The sequence below is a fragment of the Salmo salar genome, chromosome ssa05 (genome assembly GCF_905237065.1).
Source record: "Salmo salar chromosome ssa05, Ssal_v3.1, whole genome shotgun sequence".
NCBI classification, from domain to species: Eukaryota; Metazoa; Chordata; class Actinopteri; order Salmoniformes; family Salmonidae; genus Salmo; species Salmo salar.
In genome coordinates, this window is record NC_059446.1 from 43,037,772 (window position 1) to 43,056,873 (window position 19,102).

General features: G+C 41.0%; 1 protein-coding gene across 4 annotated transcripts in view; it reads right to left on the minus strand.

The window, feature by feature from the left end:
* The window catches only part of LOC100196367 (mitogen-activated protein kinase kinase kinase kinase 4), a 58,646-nt gene extending 39,944 nt beyond the window's left edge, over positions 1-18,702 (minus strand). For 2 of the 4 annotated variants that reach the window (XM_014200124.2, XM_014200123.2), the window contains exons 1-8: positions 18,401-18,699; positions 17,796-17,861; positions 5,820-5,876; positions 3,197-3,322; positions 2,539-2,649; positions 2,017-2,107; positions 1,749-1,879; positions 356-410 (exon numbers count right to left, since the gene is read on the minus strand). In XM_014200124.2, coding sequence (XP_014055599.1) covers positions 356-410; positions 1,749-1,879; positions 2,017-2,107; positions 2,539-2,649; positions 3,197-3,322; positions 5,820-5,876; positions 17,796-17,861; positions 18,401-18,457 — 694 coding nt within the window. In that variant the 5' untranslated portion in view covers positions 18,458-18,699. Of the gene's footprint in view, positions 1-355; positions 411-1,748; positions 1,880-2,016; positions 2,108-2,538; positions 2,650-3,196; positions 3,323-5,819; positions 5,877-17,795; positions 17,862-18,400 lie in introns of all 4 variants that reach the window. The other 2 variants (XM_014200121.2, XM_014200122.2) reach the window with 2 other exon arrangements.
* Positions 18,703-19,102: the final 400 nt, after the last annotated feature.

Below are 19,102 nucleotides of genomic sequence, written 5' to 3' on the forward strand. Positions count from 1 at the left end.
TGAAGGAAGTTAGAGGTAGTTTCTCGAGCCAATGCTAACCATAGACTTCCAAAATTGCGCTAACGCTAGTTAGCAATTGTGCAAACGCTAGGTCGCAACTTCCTTCAAACTGCACGCAGACATACAAATTGTATCCACGAGTTCATCTGACTCTAGGGAAGTTGATATTTTGTCTTCATTGCCAAAATCCTGAAGTATCCCTTTAAAAGAAAATAAACCATATAATTACAGTAGAGCATATTAGTCATGGCCTCCAAAAAACCCTCCAACTTTAAGATGTGTAGGAGAAAGCGAAGATTCCTTGACGAGACTGCAATGTGTATGGACAGGAGGGGAGGGAGAAGGTGACACTTACGTGGTGCTCCTTCAGCCATCTCCAGAGCTGTGATTCCCAGCGACCACAGGTCACTCTATAGAGGAGGAGAGTCATCCAGTCAGATCCACTCAACAGACAAGCGTGGGGACTCATCTTGATATGTCAATCAATGTCAGATTTTTGTTTTCGCTGAATCACATTTGGATATTTGGTCACAATTAGGCTGGGAAAATACTAGTTAAGTTAAGGAGAGTGCTCATGGCCATCTTTATTGTAGTTAGCTCATATATTAGCTGATAAGCAGATTTTGTTATGTTATGTTATTATCAACTGAATTTTTCTCTTCAGTCGCGTAGTAGCCTGTCCTACTCCCAAGCCTATGACTTGTCTAATAATCACTGATCAGAAACATTTAGAATGCAATAATGTAGCCTAAATCAAATGTATTATTTTGCTCTTGACTCACGTAGTAGCCTTATGTAATCTATCCACCACCAAGCTGTGAGAGTGTGTCCTTTTTTAGTTGTTTTAACGTAACTTAGCCTACTTCAATATAATCAATCAATCATTCATTCATTCATTCATTCATGTCATTACACAGCATACAAGTCATTCATGCCTTTAAATACAATCAAGCATTTTTTTCAATTAAATAACAAAGGGAGCCTTGAATAATTAAACAATAAATAAAAAAAGTAGATTTTCTGCCAAACATCCATTTGAATAATTGCTCACGTAGTAGCCCTGTTTTAAATGCATGTTTGATGAGGAAAATATTTGTGTCAGTTATGGGTCTACATTCGATAGTTTACAAGGTCCAGCAAGGCACATTAGCAGTGCAGTCATATGGTGTATTTTGTTAGGATGTATCGGCGTTAACAGATGCTATAGGAATATGGGCTTCTCCTGATACTGAGATGTACTGCCTGTCGTATTCTTGTGGATCATCATTCTCCCGAGTGCACTCGAGCTTATTCGTATCCCAATTTGAAACATTTCAATCATCAGAAGAAAAAGTTTAATCATGGTCACAAATGTCTCTGGCCCAGCCAATATTGGAATCCTGGCGGCGCTAGTGTCTGCAGCTGCTGTGGCTGAGAGAAAGCCGTATTAGGCTTAAAGGTGCGCAGACACGCACCACTTTTCTTTTCTCAAAACAGCACGGCAAGACCGAAACCTGCCCGGCCAGAATCAATTCACAAGATTGACCCGCCCGTCAGGTTCGGGCTCAGAATGAAAACTCTAACACACACACACACACACACACACACACACACACACACACACACACACACACACACACACACACACACACACACACACACACACACACACACACACACACACACACACACACACACACACACACACACACACACACACACACACACACACACAAACAGCATTTCCAGTAGAGATGGTGGCCTCTTACCCTGTAGTCATAAGTAGAGTCTGGGTTCTCGTCACAAGCAATGACTTCAGGGGCCATCCAGTACGGAGTCCCAATAAAGGTGTTCCTCTTCCCTATCGTCCTGTCCAGCTGAGCACTCACCCCAAAGTCAACTGGCAAAGACAAGACACAGTGTTCAAACAGATTAAACCACACCTACAAGGGGAGAGCAAGCAAATACTGAAGTGACAGTGACACTGTGGCTATGTGGGTTGTGAGTTGAACTTTGACCCTGTCTCCTAGTCCTTACCCAGCTTGACCTCTGCGTTCTCAGTCAGCAGCACGTTCTGGCCTTTGATGTCTCTGTGAATGACGTGGTGTGAGTGGAGGTGAGACAGGCCCTGTGTTGACACACACACAAATACACACACAATATCAGGACACGACACACGCCTGCACACACACATTGTACACATCACATGATCTCTCTCTCTCTTGGGGCTTGGGAGCTGTCCAACAGAACAGGCAAAGAAATCGTACACTGCTTCAAAGGAGTTAAAAATAAACACAGGAAGTTTATTTTATTTAAGATAATGACTTCACCGTGCTACGCAGCTATCTGCCCCTGTGAGCCATCGTCTAACCCTCCATTACTGTCCTACCATAAGTTTATAAGCAAAAGCTCCAAGCCCAGTGCAATAATGCACCCACTACAATATGGCCGATATAGGATGAGAAGAGCTCTCTGAAATGATTCTCAGGACCTTTACATCTCCCCAGGGGTTTGTGGAGAGTCCTATTTAAATGGCTTATCTCCAGCAGCAGTACTCACTCTGAGGACCTCCCTGCAGATGTAGGCGATCCAGTCTTCTTTCAGGCAGTTCCCTTTAGTCTTCTTCACTAGGTCAGTGACTGAGCCCGCCCCACAGTACTCCATCACCAGCTACACAGCAAGGTCACACACAGACACAGAGGAAATGGCTCAGACAGATGCCAGGCCACCAGCAGAACCCTGTTACTACAACTGCTAGGCCTAAAACACTCACACATCCAGTACAGCACACAAGGAAAGGCACAGATACAACTTGGACTTTAGATGAGTTAAAGGGCTCTGAGGTTTCCCTGGTCAGGTCACGGTGTCAGGAACAACTCCTGGCCCTTGTTATGCATTCTGGAACCATGTTCTTTGGTGCATACCACAGGAGGTTGGTGGCACCTTAATTGGGGAGGACGGGCTCATGGTAATGGAACGGAATAAGTGGAATGGTATCCCATTTTTTCCTGACACCATTCCATCAGCTCCGTTCCAGACATTACTATGAGCCCTCCTCCCCTCAGCAGCCTCCACTGGTGCATACTAACCCAAAGAAGCTGTATGAGCTGTACATACATATAGATAGAGATACAGGCCCTCTTAAAGATGATGGCGTTATTGAGATGAGATGATTGAAGTGAGGAGAAATCAACAGAGATGGAAAGCAGCCACTCACCCAGAGCTGGTCATCCTGACCTGCAGGACTCTTCTTCACAAAGGCACCATAGTATGTAGCTATATTCCTATGATGGGAATATGTCTTCAACATATTAATCTCTAACTTTATTTCCTCTTCTTCCTCCTGCAAACAAAAAAAGAAAAGGATATTATATTTTTTTTATATATCAAACTTGACAACGGAAACCAGCAGGCTGTAATGCAGTCAACCCAAAACCCAGAGAGTGAAAACCCTGCTTCTCTTGCTGCCCAAGCATATAACAGTTACAGTTTACTTTTAAGCCAACATTCAAGTTAAACTGAAATGGTGGATTTGTGCTGGGCCCGGCATACTGGTGACCCACAAGCCTACCAACACACATTGCAATCAACAGCAGTGATAATTTCATCACTGGCTCAGTCTCTACCAATTATGGCATGTGGGCTTGGAGTCCATTTTAGCATTCATATTTACATTGCATGGGGCACTAAGGATATGTTGATTTGTTTCTTCCCATACACTCTACTGATAGACCCTCACTAAGGCTAAGGGAGGGCTCATGTAGCATAGTACGTCTTTGGCGTGGAGATAGAAACAGACAGCTTCTCTTTAAGAAGCAGTAGTGTTTGTCAGAGGGGCCTGAAGGGGATTTGTTTGTGTGTGAAGCCTTGGAAAAGCATGACACTCTCATGCATTGCGTTTCTATTCCCTGGGTTTTTCATACTGTAGTAGGCCTATAGTCAATGGACTGTAACATGACACTGTCTTTCCTGACAGGAAAACCACAACATCCCTTAGCTACTGCCCAGAATATATCTTAGAACTTCAGCCTAATGTGCTTTGATTTGGTCAAATATGTACATTTACTGTAGACTAGTTAATTCCAAAAAATCCTGTAAAGGATTTGTTTACAGTGTATCTTGTGCATATGACCAATTAGACTTTGATTTGATTTACAGGGGCTGATAGGTTGTGTGGTTTAATAACGATACTGAGCTCCCCCCAAAAATAACAGGATAATAAAAGTGTCGTTTTCTGCCAATTCACATATTTAACAACAAATACACACCCAAAATAGCCTACTATATAATAATATGAGTGGGAAATGACCTTTTCCCGAAACGGGAGCAGCATAACAGGTTTAAATGGGGACACCAGGCAGTTTTTCTCTCTATTCTCGCCTTACCAACAGCCTCCCTGCTCCTGTCTCCTGACCCCGAGAGAAACAGCAGCTCCATTCAAGATAGGCATTTGACCCTTCATACAGCTGAGTGACCTCTCTTAAAGAATGGTACCTTTCTGTCCTGGAAAGTGATACAACCACATGCCTTCATTGAACCATCCTTTCCCTTTAAATCAAACCAGGAAGAGGAGAGGACATTCCTAATCGGAAAGGACCCGGCACAGCTGCTCTCTGTACAGGACAATGTCTCAATCCCCAAGAGGGGTCGAGGCGAGTGACCGGGCCGCGGCTGGGCCCTAGGTCTGGGGCCAGGCAGCCTGTGGAGTAGGGACTAATGAAGGGGGAGCGAGGGAAGGGGAGCGAAGGTGAGGGTAGGGTATGGGGGGGGTTTAGTTATGTGACTGTCGGGAGGGATGTGTTGAAGCGGAGAGTAGGAAGCCAGGGCCCTGGGCCTTCAGTGAGGGGCCATTCAGTTCTACAGGAAATGTCCTGCTATTATCGCCCTGGGCAGATAGACAATACAAGATGGACAGGAAAAGGGCAAAGGCATTTGTGTGCTGAGAAGAGAGAGATTATTGTCCGAGAGCCTGTGGCGTTATCTCCTCTGCTTTTACTCTCTGGGGTTCAATACAATGAGCTGGGCCTTTTAAACTCATCTCGGCACCTCAGACATTCTTTACGTATTAGGCCAATACAACACCTTTAATATCAGCCAGCAATTCAAGGCTGATCTAATAAAAAGCAAGTCTAGATCAAAACACAGATATTGGAGAACTTAATATCAGTTTTAATGCTATGTTTTTATGACGATACATTTGAAACTGTGCTGTATTGATTAACTGTGTCTTATATTCTCTGTTGAGTAAAATAATAAGTTGTTCTTCATGCGGTGTGTTGAACTTCAGTCACTCTATACAACATTTCAGATTGCACTGCAGAGACTGATACTGTTGATCCTTCCTCAGCTCCCAAAAGTCAGATCTTAGTTTAAAATATACCTCGAAGCCACAAAAAAAAAAAAACGGATTTAATTAAATCTTTGGCCATGTACACTTTGCGCTATTGTAATAACGCTCCTCTTTGTTCTTGTAGCGGGCCAGGAGGGCCAAATCAATCAGTTTCTATACAGTCTCATCACCAGGTAGCTTTATTGCCCTGAGGGGAATGAGATGATTAAACTTTCCCTGAACAAACATGGCTCCCAGTGTTCTCACCTGCTGATTGACAGCTCAGGATATAATAACCTTTGGTGCGCCGTGTTAACTGGGCCTCATTTGCATTTCTTAAATAAAACACTGTCTTTGAAGGTAAACTGATCTGAGTGCGAAACCCCTCCTTGCCCCTTTGACTCGGCAGAGTGGCAGTCCCACGGCCGTGTCCCTCCCTGCCTATGTCTTGGTGGCTTTTCAGTGCAAGGAGCAAGGGATGGAGACAGGAACCAGGAAGTGGCCTTCTTACCTCTGTCACGTCCATGACCTTGATAGCAGCCAGCTGTCCCGTCTTCACATGTCGCCCCTGTTGAGACCCAAGGACAGTCAGTGGAACAGTTAGGGACAGAATGGCCATCGGACGCCAATAATATCTAAGACAATCAAGGACACTCAAAGTCTATGATGGTGATGATGATGAGTGTACTGTTAAGAGTTATTAAGCAAATTTGGTACTGTGACCCTAGAAGCTTAGGTCACAAAGTCACTCAAGACACATTGGGAAAAGTAAGACAATGAATTTAGTGTATAATAATTACAGTTGGGCTACTTGCACAAACATTATGCAGTAGTTAAGGTTATTGTTGAGACAACCACAGCATTTTATGAAACATATATTTTTTTAAACATACGCATCATTCAATACAGGGCATACTGGCAACCGCAACGGAAAGTCTAGCGCCTAAGACCATGTCTACCAGTCAGGTGAGGTAAATTGAGGAAGGGGAAAATGTAGCTATTTCTGTAACTGAGTCTGGTGGCAGAAAAAGAGGAAGCGAGAGGTAGGAGAGCAGTGAATTTTTTAAAACTTTGTGTATGTGTCAGAACCTAAGGAGCAGAAAACTAGGTACAGCAACTCCTAAAGCAATTATTTGTGAAAAGTGTGTAGAGAAAATGGAACACGGGCCTGAGCTGGAGCAGTACATGTTTCACTAGACTGACCTCCATTGTTTGTTTATTTGAAAAATGGCTCATATCATCCAACACAATTGACTGTTGTCTACGGAATATCATGTACATATGGAGAGATTGAGTCACTTGAAAATACCACAAAATTATGTTATCCACCTCAGAAATCCCAGTTTTACTCCACCAATCTTGAAAACAACTCTTGTAACCTATGCTAAGATCGGAAATGTCTTATTTCACATACAAAAGCGTACTATATTTAATATGTCTGAGTTGGCAAGCAAAAAGTCACACTTAGTATGGTGTAAGAGTTTCAGTAAAATGATTCTAAAGAGAAAATGAAGCAATACTCCTTGTGAATCTGATTCAAAGAAACAGTTACACTGTCCATCCTGAGAACTGTTGCAATGAATGTCAATTTGTGGGAGAAAAACTATCCCCACGTGAAATGTTTTTCTTAACATATGAGTCAATATCCTATTCTAAAATCAGGAGTGTAGCGAGGAGCATTCAGGTGGGACAATCACATAATCAATACAATGCATTTAGCTGCTTCTCATAAACCAATAAGAGGCTTCTGTAACATTCCCATTGACTGCAGCCATCTCGTCTATGTTCAGTCACAGCACAATGGGCTGAGGCAGATTGATGTTCGTCCATTGCACTTTACCGTTATTTTGCAAATTAATTTGCCATTTTGACAGATGCCATACATTTGAGTTACTTATGCAGTGGAGTGAATGTAATGACTATGGCGGTTATTCTTCAAATTAAAAATAAACAGAACACAGACTACAGGCATAGCAAGCCGTTATCATCCAGTATTGTTAATAGCACTGTGCAGTTTTGCTCTAGACGCTAGAATCACCTATCCCCGAGGAGAGAGGAATGGTCCTGAACTTTCATATGTGGCTATGCTCACTGACAGAATGTGACATGACTACTGTAATACAGTGCACTTGTGCACATCTGTAATGAAGTGCACGGAGATGGAGAATAATTGATGGAGATAATTGAGAAAGATCTTAATAGCTAGTTTCCCATGTTAAAGCTTGGCAATGCTGTATATACACTACGAATTACTTATAAAAAACTCAGCAAAGGTTAAAATCACATTCATGGATATGTAATTTTGTGACAACAGAGCTATTTATTTTACCAACGGTAAGAGGACAACTGTGACCAACATTCCTTTTTTTTAATAAGAAAACAGAATGCAAGCAGCATATGTGTCTTTTTTTGCCTCAGTGCATTTACACAAATGATTTTTCCTTACTTTGTCATTCTGAATTACCCACTGCAAGCATTTTGTTTGCACATATGTAGCAGATCAAAGACTACCATTCCATTCAATTGTATCCAGGAAGAGCAATTCACACAGCTATACCAGGTGTGAACTACTCACTTCACCCCATAACACAACAATGCTCTCACTAGTCTGGTGTACAGTGCCTTCGGAAAGTATTCAGACCCCTTGACTTTTTCCACATTTTGTTAGGTTACAGCCTCATTCTAAAATGTATTAAACTGTTTTTTCCCCTCATCAATCTACACACAGTATCCCATAATGACAAAGCAAAAACAGGTTTTTGAACATGTATTACAAATAAAAATGGAAACATCTCATTTACATACGTATTCAGACCCTTTACTCAGTACTTTGTTGAAGCACCTCTGGCAGTGATTACAGTCTCGAGTCTTCTTGGGTATGACACTACAAGCTTGGCACACCTGTATTTGGGGAGTTCTCCCATTCTTCTGTGCAGATTCTCTCAAGCTCTGTCAGGTTGGATGGGAAGCGTTCCTGCACAACTATTTTCAGGTCTCTTCAGAGATGTTCGATCCGGTTCAAGTCCGGGCTCTGGCCGGGCCACTCAAGGACATTCAGAGACTTGTGCCAAAGCCACTCCTGCGTTGTCTTGGCTGTGTGCTTAGGGTCGTTGTCCTGTTGGAAGGTGAACCATCTCCCCAGTCTGAGGTCCTGAGCGCTCTGGAGCAGGTTTTCATCAAGGATTCCTCTATACTTTGCTCCATTCATCTTTCCCTCGATCCTGACTTAGTCTCCCTGTCCCTGCCGCTGAAAAACATCCCCACAGCATGATGCTGTCACCACCATGCTTCACCGTAGGAATGGTGCCAGGTTTCCTCCAGACCTGACGCTTGGCATTCAGGCCAAAGAGTTCAATCTTGGTTTTATCAGACCAGAGAATCTTGTTTCTCATGGTCTGAGAGTCTTTAGATGCCTTTTGGCAAGCTCCAAGTGGGCTGTCATGTGCCTTTTACTTTATGGCCACCATAAAGGCCTAATTGGTGGAGTGCTGCAGAGATGGGTGTCCTTCTGGAAGGTTCTCCCATCTCCACAGAGGAACTCCAAAGCTCTGTAAGGGTGACCATTGGGTTCTTGGTCTCCTCCCTGGCCAAGGTTCTTCTCCCCCGATTAATCAGTTTGGCCGGGTGGCCAGCTCTAGGAAGAGTCTTAGTGGTTCCAAACTTCTTCCATTTAAGAATGATGGAGGCCACTGTGTTCTTATGTACCTTCAATACTGCAGAAATGTTTTGGTACCCTTCCCAAGATTTGTGCATCGACACGGCTTGGCTTGTGGCTTGTGGCTTGGTTTTTGCTCTGAAATGCACTGTCAACTGTGGGACCTTATATAGACAGGCGTGTGCCTTTCCAAATCATGTCCAATCAATTTAATTTACCACAGGTAGACTCCAGTCAAGTTGTAGAAACATCTCAAGGATGATCAATGGAAACAGGATGCACCTGAGCTCAATTTCGAGTCTCATAGTAAAGGGTCTGAATACTTATGTCAATAAGATATTTCTGTTTTTTATTTGTAATACATTTTCAAACATTTCTAAAAACCTGTTTTTGCTTTTGTCATTATGGGGTATTGTGTGTAGATTGCTGAAGAAATTGTTTTATTTCATCCATTTTAGAATACAGCTGTAACGTAACAAAATGTGGAACAAGTCAAGGGGTCTGAATACTTTCCGAAGGCACTCTATTTTACCTTAACAAAACAGGAAAAAGGGAGTGAAATGCATAAGGAGAGAGAACACTGATTGTCTTTTAATTCCCAAGATGCTTTCTGTACTCTAATATATGGTTATTACGAGTATAGGCAGGAGATTTAGCTATCCATTTAGATCCAAGCTACCCATCTAAAGCAGAGTTTCTAACTCAACTTTGAAAACCATGAACACATCAGGGAAAACCTAGAGTTTCTCTGTTGGTAGCTTGCCAGTATTGTTCCAATATATCCCAATGGCAATTGACAAGACACTTACTCGTTCCACAAATCCAAACTTGGGGACTAGTATCAATCACATTCCACTGGGCAAAAACTGATTGAATAACATTGTTTCCACATCATTTCAACAACAAAAATTAAATGTGATGAAGTTGGAAAACTGTTTGGATTTGCAAAAAGTCATCAGCCTAAGGTATTTTTGTATTTTTTTCACCCAACTTGTAACCTAAATCTAATGACATGGTGACTTTTTTTGTTGATTTAACATTGAATTCACGTTAGACAACTCAACCAAATGTAATTCAAAACTAGACATTGAACTGACGTCTGTGCCCAGTGGGATAGTATTGTGCAGCTGCACTGTTGCACAATATGCTCGTCTACGTAACCACAGTCTTGCACATCCACAGAAATGAGGGATCACTAATCACTCACATATGTGATAACGATCCGTCCACAGATTGCCTTGAAATAAACCCCTATTTTATTTCTGTACAGTTTGCAATATAAAATAAATACACATGCAAACCTTTGAGTGCCTTTGAGTGATAGCATGTTTATTGCTATTTCCTGCCATTGACTGCCCATGTTTATCTGTGATAGTTGTGTGTACTGTAGGACATCAATGTGAGAAGATCCTAGAGAGCGGTCTGTGCAGACTGCTGTTTGGCGGTTGGGTGGGCAGACAGCAGCAGGCCACACCATGTGAACAGATTTCTGAAGCAGACACTCAGCACCAGGTTCAATTAGGATGTGGGCCAGTGTTCCCCACAAGCACAGGCAGGAGTTAAAATGGACACAGCTTCCTGTGCCAGACTAGCAGAGTGAGAGAGCAAGCACATATGGGAAAATAACAAGAGCCCCATAATCAAATCTGATTAAAATCTGATTCTCTTTAACAATAACAATGAGCTGAAAACTGTTTGGGCTAATGACCAAATAGTAACAATAGACTTCTAGGCAAAGTCACTAATATTTACTTTGATAATAGTCAGATCAAAATAGGATTTTTTACAAATGCTTTACATAATTACAGATGTATTTTACTTCTGTAGAAAAACATGTGAGGGATTGTGGCACACAGTCTTGCATTGATCAAAAGTATTCTTAAACATTCAAGCTGGCTGTGTTCCATTGCCAGAGGCAAACTCTCCAAATACAAAGCCAAGCTTTTATAGAGGCTATTTCAAAGGGAAACAAAAATGAACTTGGTTAATAAACGGTTGAAAAATGCTTTTGGTGGTCAGACAATTCACCATCAGTTGTGGGCACTGCAGAGTAGACTATTTTTTACAATATAGAGGAATAATTCCTTGTGTTAGTGTGATATGAGACATTGAGACCTTGAACATGCATTACATACAGTAGGATAATAGCTAGGTCTCAAGCTCACAAAATGACTGTAGAAGTAGCAGATCATTTGATTTCCCATTTACAAAATGTTTCTTGTTGCATGCCAGCAAAACCTTTGCCCAACATGTCAGATTAATGTTCAATAATAATACATGTAGCTACCATAGTCAACTATTTATTCATGTTGTAAAAATAAACTTCACTGGCATTGTATGCATGCTGCCCCAGAGTCATTAGTATTTGACAAATAATGATTGCAAGCATGTGCACATGATCCAAAGCAGGCCATAAAGAGACTGCATGAGAGCACATTCCTACTGCTGATCAAAGGAAGGGGAGAGAAAAGAGCAAACTGTCCACTAATCGGCCCGCGGCTCAAACCCCTACAACCTCTTCAGCATTCCACACAACACACAGTCACAGCATGCTCTCTCTGAAACACATTCAATTTGTGGGGGGGACGCATTGCATAAATCACATTCCCCATTCTAATAAAGAGACACTCGAGTAAGTCATCCAACAAAGAGAAATTGATCAGCTCCTAAACTAAATGTGAAGGGCTCACTTTAACTACTGGCATATGGAAAGTATCCATCTATATTATCTTTTCACTGTTGATATTTTCTGGGTTCTATCAACACTGAAACTCAATCTGCACGGTAAAGACCTAATCTTGTGCAATGAACCTCTCATCACAATACACTTCTTATCAACACCTTAGTAGTGTTGATGGAAGTGCCACTGCCTTTCTTCTGATGGAAATCTGCTTTTTCTCATCCACTACTTCCTGTTTTTCTGCTTGGTCATTAGATACAATGCGATGGGAGATTATGGGCTTCACAGTTGGGTTAGGGAATAATGAGGAAATCCCCTTTTGGACAGAAATATCTCCACCAGAGACAGGCTGCCCTCCCCAGTCTCCAGGGTACAGGGGTTATCACCCACTACCACAGTTCCTACCCCGCGCGCATGGAGGGCATTCTTCTTCTTTCCCTACCCAAACATAGGTCTACTTGGTGGTCACATCTCAAATGGCACCCTATTCCCTATGTAGTGCACTACTTTTGACCAGAGCCCTATGGGAACTGGTCAAACGTAGTGCACTAAATAAGGAAAAGGGTGCCATTTGGGACGCATACAATGAGCCCACATCTCAACACCACGACGGGGCCCTTTCATGGCCCTTCCAGAGCTGAGGGCACTGGGATAACGTCACCAGATCCAGGCAGGCATCCAAGTGGTTTGAACAGCGACTGCGGTTCAGGAAGTGTGTGTTGAGAAAGACGCTTCCTCTCTGTGGGTCAAAGTGGAGCCTGCCTGCTTCATGATGATTCCCGACATACTGGGACTTTCTCAATATCAGACCTTGGAGGCATGCAAGTGATGACAGCTCTCCAGCGTTGCATCACTGTGTTGCTCTGTCACTGCAGTGCAAGCCTGGCCTGACCCAATTCTTCACACTTCATGAGCTTGCATCTCGCAAGATAGGGAAGTACCCATTTAAAAGAGGAATACGCCCTAGATGTAGCCATCCTAAGAACAAAAGGATGAGATATTGCTATATGCAATGAGACAGTCATCTTACAATAGGAATGTATCTTTGAACCCTATAAAACTAAACAAAATGCAACTTTTGAACATTGAAAATGGCACGGATTAAACCATTTAGTGTACGGCTAATAATTCCACACCCTTGATTACAGTATCCCCAGAAGACACAGATGAGATCACTGGTGCAACAAATCACAACCCATCTCCCACTCATACTAACACAGGAAGGTCACATGATAAGGTTCACCCTGGGATAAGTGAGAGAGATCCTATCACACAAGATCCTCTTTTAATATGAGGTATCTCTAAATGGACCATCCTATTTTGCTGCCAAAAAACATGAAGATCCCAGAGGAAAAACGACCTCAGGGAAACTACGCTCATCATGTGACCCCTTGCTGACAATCCACCCTTTTAACCAGCATGGATGGGTCTCTGTAAGATTTACTATGTTAAGAAAGTGTTCTGACATACAAGTTGCAACACCCTAAAAGCTGAAAAGAGGGAGTTGGGGGTTCTAAAAATGAAACCAGCGAGACACAAGATAAGAACAAGATGATCCAAAATAATTACAAGAGAAAACAACAGTATTCAGCATTTAACAATGAGATGATAACAATGCTGTGTTAAATAGCAAAACAGGACAGGGTAAAAATTGCCTCCCATGTAAGTGAAGGCAGACTGGAAACAATAGATCAACACTGGTGCCAAGTCAGCTTCTTCTGAGCGTAACAACAAACCAGCTACCTTAGAATAATAAAACCGCATGGTATTATCAGTATTATGAGCTGAAGCAGTGGAGGCTGCTGAAGGGAGGACCGCTCATAATAATGACTGGAATGGAGCAAATGGAATGGCATCAAACACATGGAAACCATGTGTTGGATGAATTTGATACCATTCTACCTATTCTGCTCCAGACGTTTCCACGAGCTAGTCCTCCCCAATTAACGTGCCACCAACCTCCTGTGAACTGAAGTCATATTATTTTCTAACAGATACCATGAGCGAGAAATAATCAAAGAATAGTAAGTAATATGTTGTTTGTATTTTGTGTTGCTTGCAATTGCTATTCATTATTTGAGTTGGATACATACTATCTCATCTTTCATGACGTATTATAGACTGGAGTGTTGAAGAACAGACATTGAACATAATTTGACAAAGGTCACCCATCTGAGAGTTTACTGGGTGGACATTCTCATCAGTGTTTCTCTTGGCATGACCTCTGCCATTTCCACTGCTCTCACCAAAGATCACACCACACATCATGCTAACAACAACATTGCTTTGCATTGCAAACTGCTGAAGATCTATCATGAAGTGTACTGTAATTTTACCAGTGTATTGCTTTGGGACACAGATAAAGTGATAGTCCTTTATTAAGGCCTTCTAAGAAGCAGAGAAGCAAACAAGACTGTTCTTTGTTTTCTCAGCCTGACAGTAATTGTCACGTCTTATACATTCAACATGGAACAAAACTGTGGCATCGATCAGACATCTACACTGAAATCCCAAGGGGACGGATGATTAAAACCAAGACTTCAGACTGTACTGAAAAACAAGACTCGCTGCCTTCAGAACAAGCCCAGTAAACAATTTCAAAATCGATATTTTACACAGACGCGCATTCCCTGTGATGTTCTATTTTCAGAACGGGTAAATTGGCAGGAGAAAAGAAAAAGAACAAGATTCTGAGAGGAGAGGAAAGCCACAGATGCCCTGATGTAGTGGCTTCAAAAATAGAATTTCCTTTTACATATGTAGGATCTTAATTTGAGCCAGTTTGCTACAACAGGAAAATAATCATTGAGCAACAGGAAATGTGAATTATTATGTGGATTATAATTAATGTATATTCTTGTAAGGGGTTGATAAATTTTTCATATTGGAAAATCAAGTCTGAAATTTCTAAGTAGAAATTACAAACTTCAGAAGCCTTTTGAAACCTCAAATACACTACAATTTTGACATTTCCTGCATTTCAACAGGGTGATCCAATTAAGATCCTACATCTGTATACTGTGACCAATGCCCTCTACCTGTCTGTAGCCAACAACCACTACTCTACTAACGTAATGAATCTTTGCTGCCTGCAGAAGACACCCACAACCTCATGTTTCTCAACAATAACCAGGTTTCTATCCAACATCTTTATGCAAGTAAAGTATATGCCGGTAAACTTTCCAAATGTTGACAAAACAAAATACGCTAGACAAGGTGTGATCTTTTGTGCCAGAAAAAATGTATTATGTGAGAAATGGTGGTGGAAATGCTTTATGTGACAAAATATTGATATAATAACCATCATATCGAAGTAAACTTGGAGTCATGCGATGATATGTTGTGTGGTCCTTCCACTACGACTCGGGAAAGCATACAGTTGATTAAGCTACAGATTAAATACGTTATGATGAACTTCATAGGGTGGTGAAAGTGCACTGTGAGGAGCTTGATGCTCCTTTCCAATAAATACAGAGGGTCTTATTCTGGTGACATTATGATCGATGCTTGGCTGCCGTTTGACCAATAAATATAATAATCTCACCATGTAGGCTATGCCCAAATTGTATCTGCGAGCTGTTGGCTAGAGCGCAAGTGGCAAGACCACCCGTGGGCACATTTAGCTTTTAAAACATTTCTTTTTGTGACAAAACCATTAGTAAAGTTGAAAATGCAATAGAAACCCATTTAACTTGGATTTTTTATTCAGTAACAGCAACAACAACAAAAATTATATGCACTAGGACATCACAATCACGCACAGTCTTTTATCCGAAACAAGTCAATTTTATGGAAAAACATCTCTGGTGATAAAATGCGCGTATTGTTTTTATGCAGATTTTAGAATATTCACATGAAAATCTGACACAAATTGGATACAAACCTAGCTACAGATAAAATATGATGCACTTTTTGGAAGTACATAAGGTGTTATAAACCACTTAGATGTGTTACACCACTTCAATAAATGTGTTATTATTTATGGTTTCACAGATCCTCAAAATGATTCTACAGCTGAACCATTGAGAGCATCTTGACTGGCTGCATCACCGCTTGGCAAGGCAACTACTCGGCATCCGACCGCAAGGCACTACAGAGGGTAGTGCGTACGGACATGGTACAACACTGGGGTCAAAATCCCTACCATCAAGGACTTCTATACCAGGCGGTGTCAGAGGAAGGCCCTAAAAATTGTCAAAGACTCCAGCCACCGAAGTCATAGACTGTTCTCTCAACTTCCACACGGAAAGCAGTACCAGAGTGCCATGTCTGGGACCAAAAGGCATCTGAACAGCTTCTAACCCCAAGCCATAAGACTGCTGAACAGTTTATCAAATGGCTACCCGGACTATTTACATTGACCCCTTTACCTTAATTGTTTTGCACTAAGTCCCTTACACTGGCTCTATGCACACCCAATAGACTCTACCCACAGTCACACATACTACACTGACGCTCCAACACACACACACACGCGCACACACACACACACACACACACACACACACACACACACACACACACACACACACACACACACACACACACACACACACACACACACACACACACACACACACACACACACACAAGCACACACATACACACTACATCCACTCACAATCACAAAACACACACACACACACTTGGATATTGACACCACACACACAATGACACATAGACACACTTCACATACGCTGCTGTTACTCTGTTTATTATATATCCTGATTGCCTAGTCACTTTTACCCCTACCCACATGTACATACTATATTATCTCAATTAGCTCAACTACCTCGTACCCCTGCACATTGACTTGGTACTGGTACTCCATGTATATAGCCTCGTTATTGTTTTTATTGTGTCACTATTTCCTTTTTTATTTAGCAAATATTTGGCTTACTTTTTAACTCTGCATTGTTGGGAATGGCCTTGTAAGTAAGCATTTCACTGTAAAGTCTACACCTGTTGTATTTGGCGCATGTGGCCAATAAAATGTATAATAACTTAATATGATTGTTTTTGAGTAAGGCCCACCACTTTCTTTAGATTATTCTAGTGAAACAAAATGATTCAGAGATTAAAATCCAAGAAACAATCTGTAATATTTCTCATACATGTAAACAATACAGAATGTATGACCTTGACTTAATAAACACATTAGAGGGAAAGTGTTTGGCTAGGTAATTAAAGTGCACAGTACTAGTAAACACACTTCTTGGATTTTATATAACCTAAAGAATGGCTAGGAATTTGGAAAGTACTTTTTGTGTAGTTTGAGGGGAGGATAATCTATTGCTCTGTGTAAAGTTACTGTTCCTGTTAGCATGGGGCTGAAACTGTGCACTGCACACAGAAGTGGAAAAGGAAGTCTTCTGGACACTAATGGCCAACTCTGACATTGATCCACATGACAGGAGATGTATTTAATTCAGCTGAGATACCTGTAGAAACTGACAGGCTGTGTACTACATCAACAAAACATTTCACAGTCTATTTATTGGTACTATGTTAACTAATGTGTAGGGCCTTTCTTGCAATTTTGAATACAACTAGACGAAATGTGATTTTCTCCAGTGATATTATAGTAATGTACACTTGATAATGATAGATATTCTTTATGTTCTTTGCACTGGACCTTGAACAGGTTCCTTTCTTATAAATCAAAGGCTTGTGCAACCTAAGGTATTCACATATGTGAGAATGTGGCAAGAACTTTTCGAAAGGCCCAGCTTTGTCAAGATAACTTAAACACCTTAATGTTTTTTTTTAAAGAACCACAAACCATCACTGAAGCGTTCAGTTAAGCTGATTTCGATAAGGAAGTTGACTCCACCCAAGAGTGTTGAAGATGCTTGTGTTGGTAAGCCAATTTAGGTCACAGTTTCTCTCACTGTTTCTTCTCACTTAGTGAGTGCTTTCATGGGAACTACACCAAGTTTCATGCCATCAACTGCTGACAGCTATAGTATTATGAGTAGTATTGCTATATTCATTTTCTTTCTTTTTACTTAAAGATTAAGAGGGTGACATACAATGTTTGCATAGTATATATTGCTATATGCTCCTTAAAATGCAAATCATTGCAACTGACAACACATCTGCAATTGGTCAAAGACAAGAATAGGAGAGTGGGTCTGAAAAAAACGACAAACCTTGTAGACTTGCCCATATGTTCCATTTCCAACCACTTCTACCAGCTCAAAAATTCCGGCAGGATCCTGAAACAAGACGACAACATTACATTACTTCAAATGAAATGGAAGAGCACAGAAATATACAAATAAAATCATTTTGAATTAACTTTATGTTTATTCACAGTTCAGAATAATATCTGACCTTTAGGTCATCACTTAAAATGGAATATTGCATGGCATAGCTGGCTACAAGTATGTTCCATTTGTTAACACTTGTAACATGCCAACATGTCATACTACTAAAGCTTACTTAAAAAATATATTTTTAAACTACTCAATTGCTTCTGAAACAGCTGTAAATCCGGTAAACCAAAAACATATTAACTTCTGAAAGCAAAACGTTCCCGAAAACTGTAAGATTCATGGTTTGTTAAAAGCCTACTGTGACATGAAAGCTCTAACTTTTTGTAACAAAGTAGCTAGCTAACTTAATTTTACGTAACGTTTCCTGAAATGACTTAAATAGAGATTGAAACTTTGTAACCCACATCTGCTGCAACAATGTTTACACAAAGGTCTGTCTACATTTCAATTAATTAGACTCTGGCATATCCAGAACTCACCCTCAAAGCAGAGAGATCAATATTATCCAGACTACGTGTTGTGCAGTCTCGCGCCATAGCTATGACTTTGTCCGACTAATGCACATATAAAGAGTACATGTACTTGATTTTGCAAAAGTTAACGGTTTCGGCGTGTCAGTCCATACTGTACTGTTTCTGCAGCGTCTCTCACTAGCAACCAAAACAGGGGTGTAATCATTAGTACAAACAGTTGGTTTCTATTGGACAAATTCAGGTAGGTTCCTCCCCGTTTCGTTCGGTTTGCTTAAATTTAGAAATGTTTTGAAACAGAATCGTCGTAATGAATACGCACCAGGAAACTTATCAACCAGCGAAACCCGGAAATTTCTGAGGAAGCTTTAGCCCCCCCTACTCTCCCGAAGAAAACCAAATTCGAAAAGTTAACTTTTTTGAACAACTTTATCCCCTGTTGAACAACTTTATCCCCATGTTAAATGCAAAATAAGTTGTTGATTATTCAACGCTTCAGTTAAAAACAAGTCTGTATAGTTTTACCAATAACACAACATAGTAGGCCAAGCATAGTATAATGTTGTTGTATTACTGTAACAGACTAATAACATGGGAACGTCAACAACATCTGCATTACGAGAGACTGCCCAATCCAAATAGAAGTGATGTTGATTTATGGTGGGAAAAATGACTCACATATCCTACATAATGATTTCAAATCAAATTTTA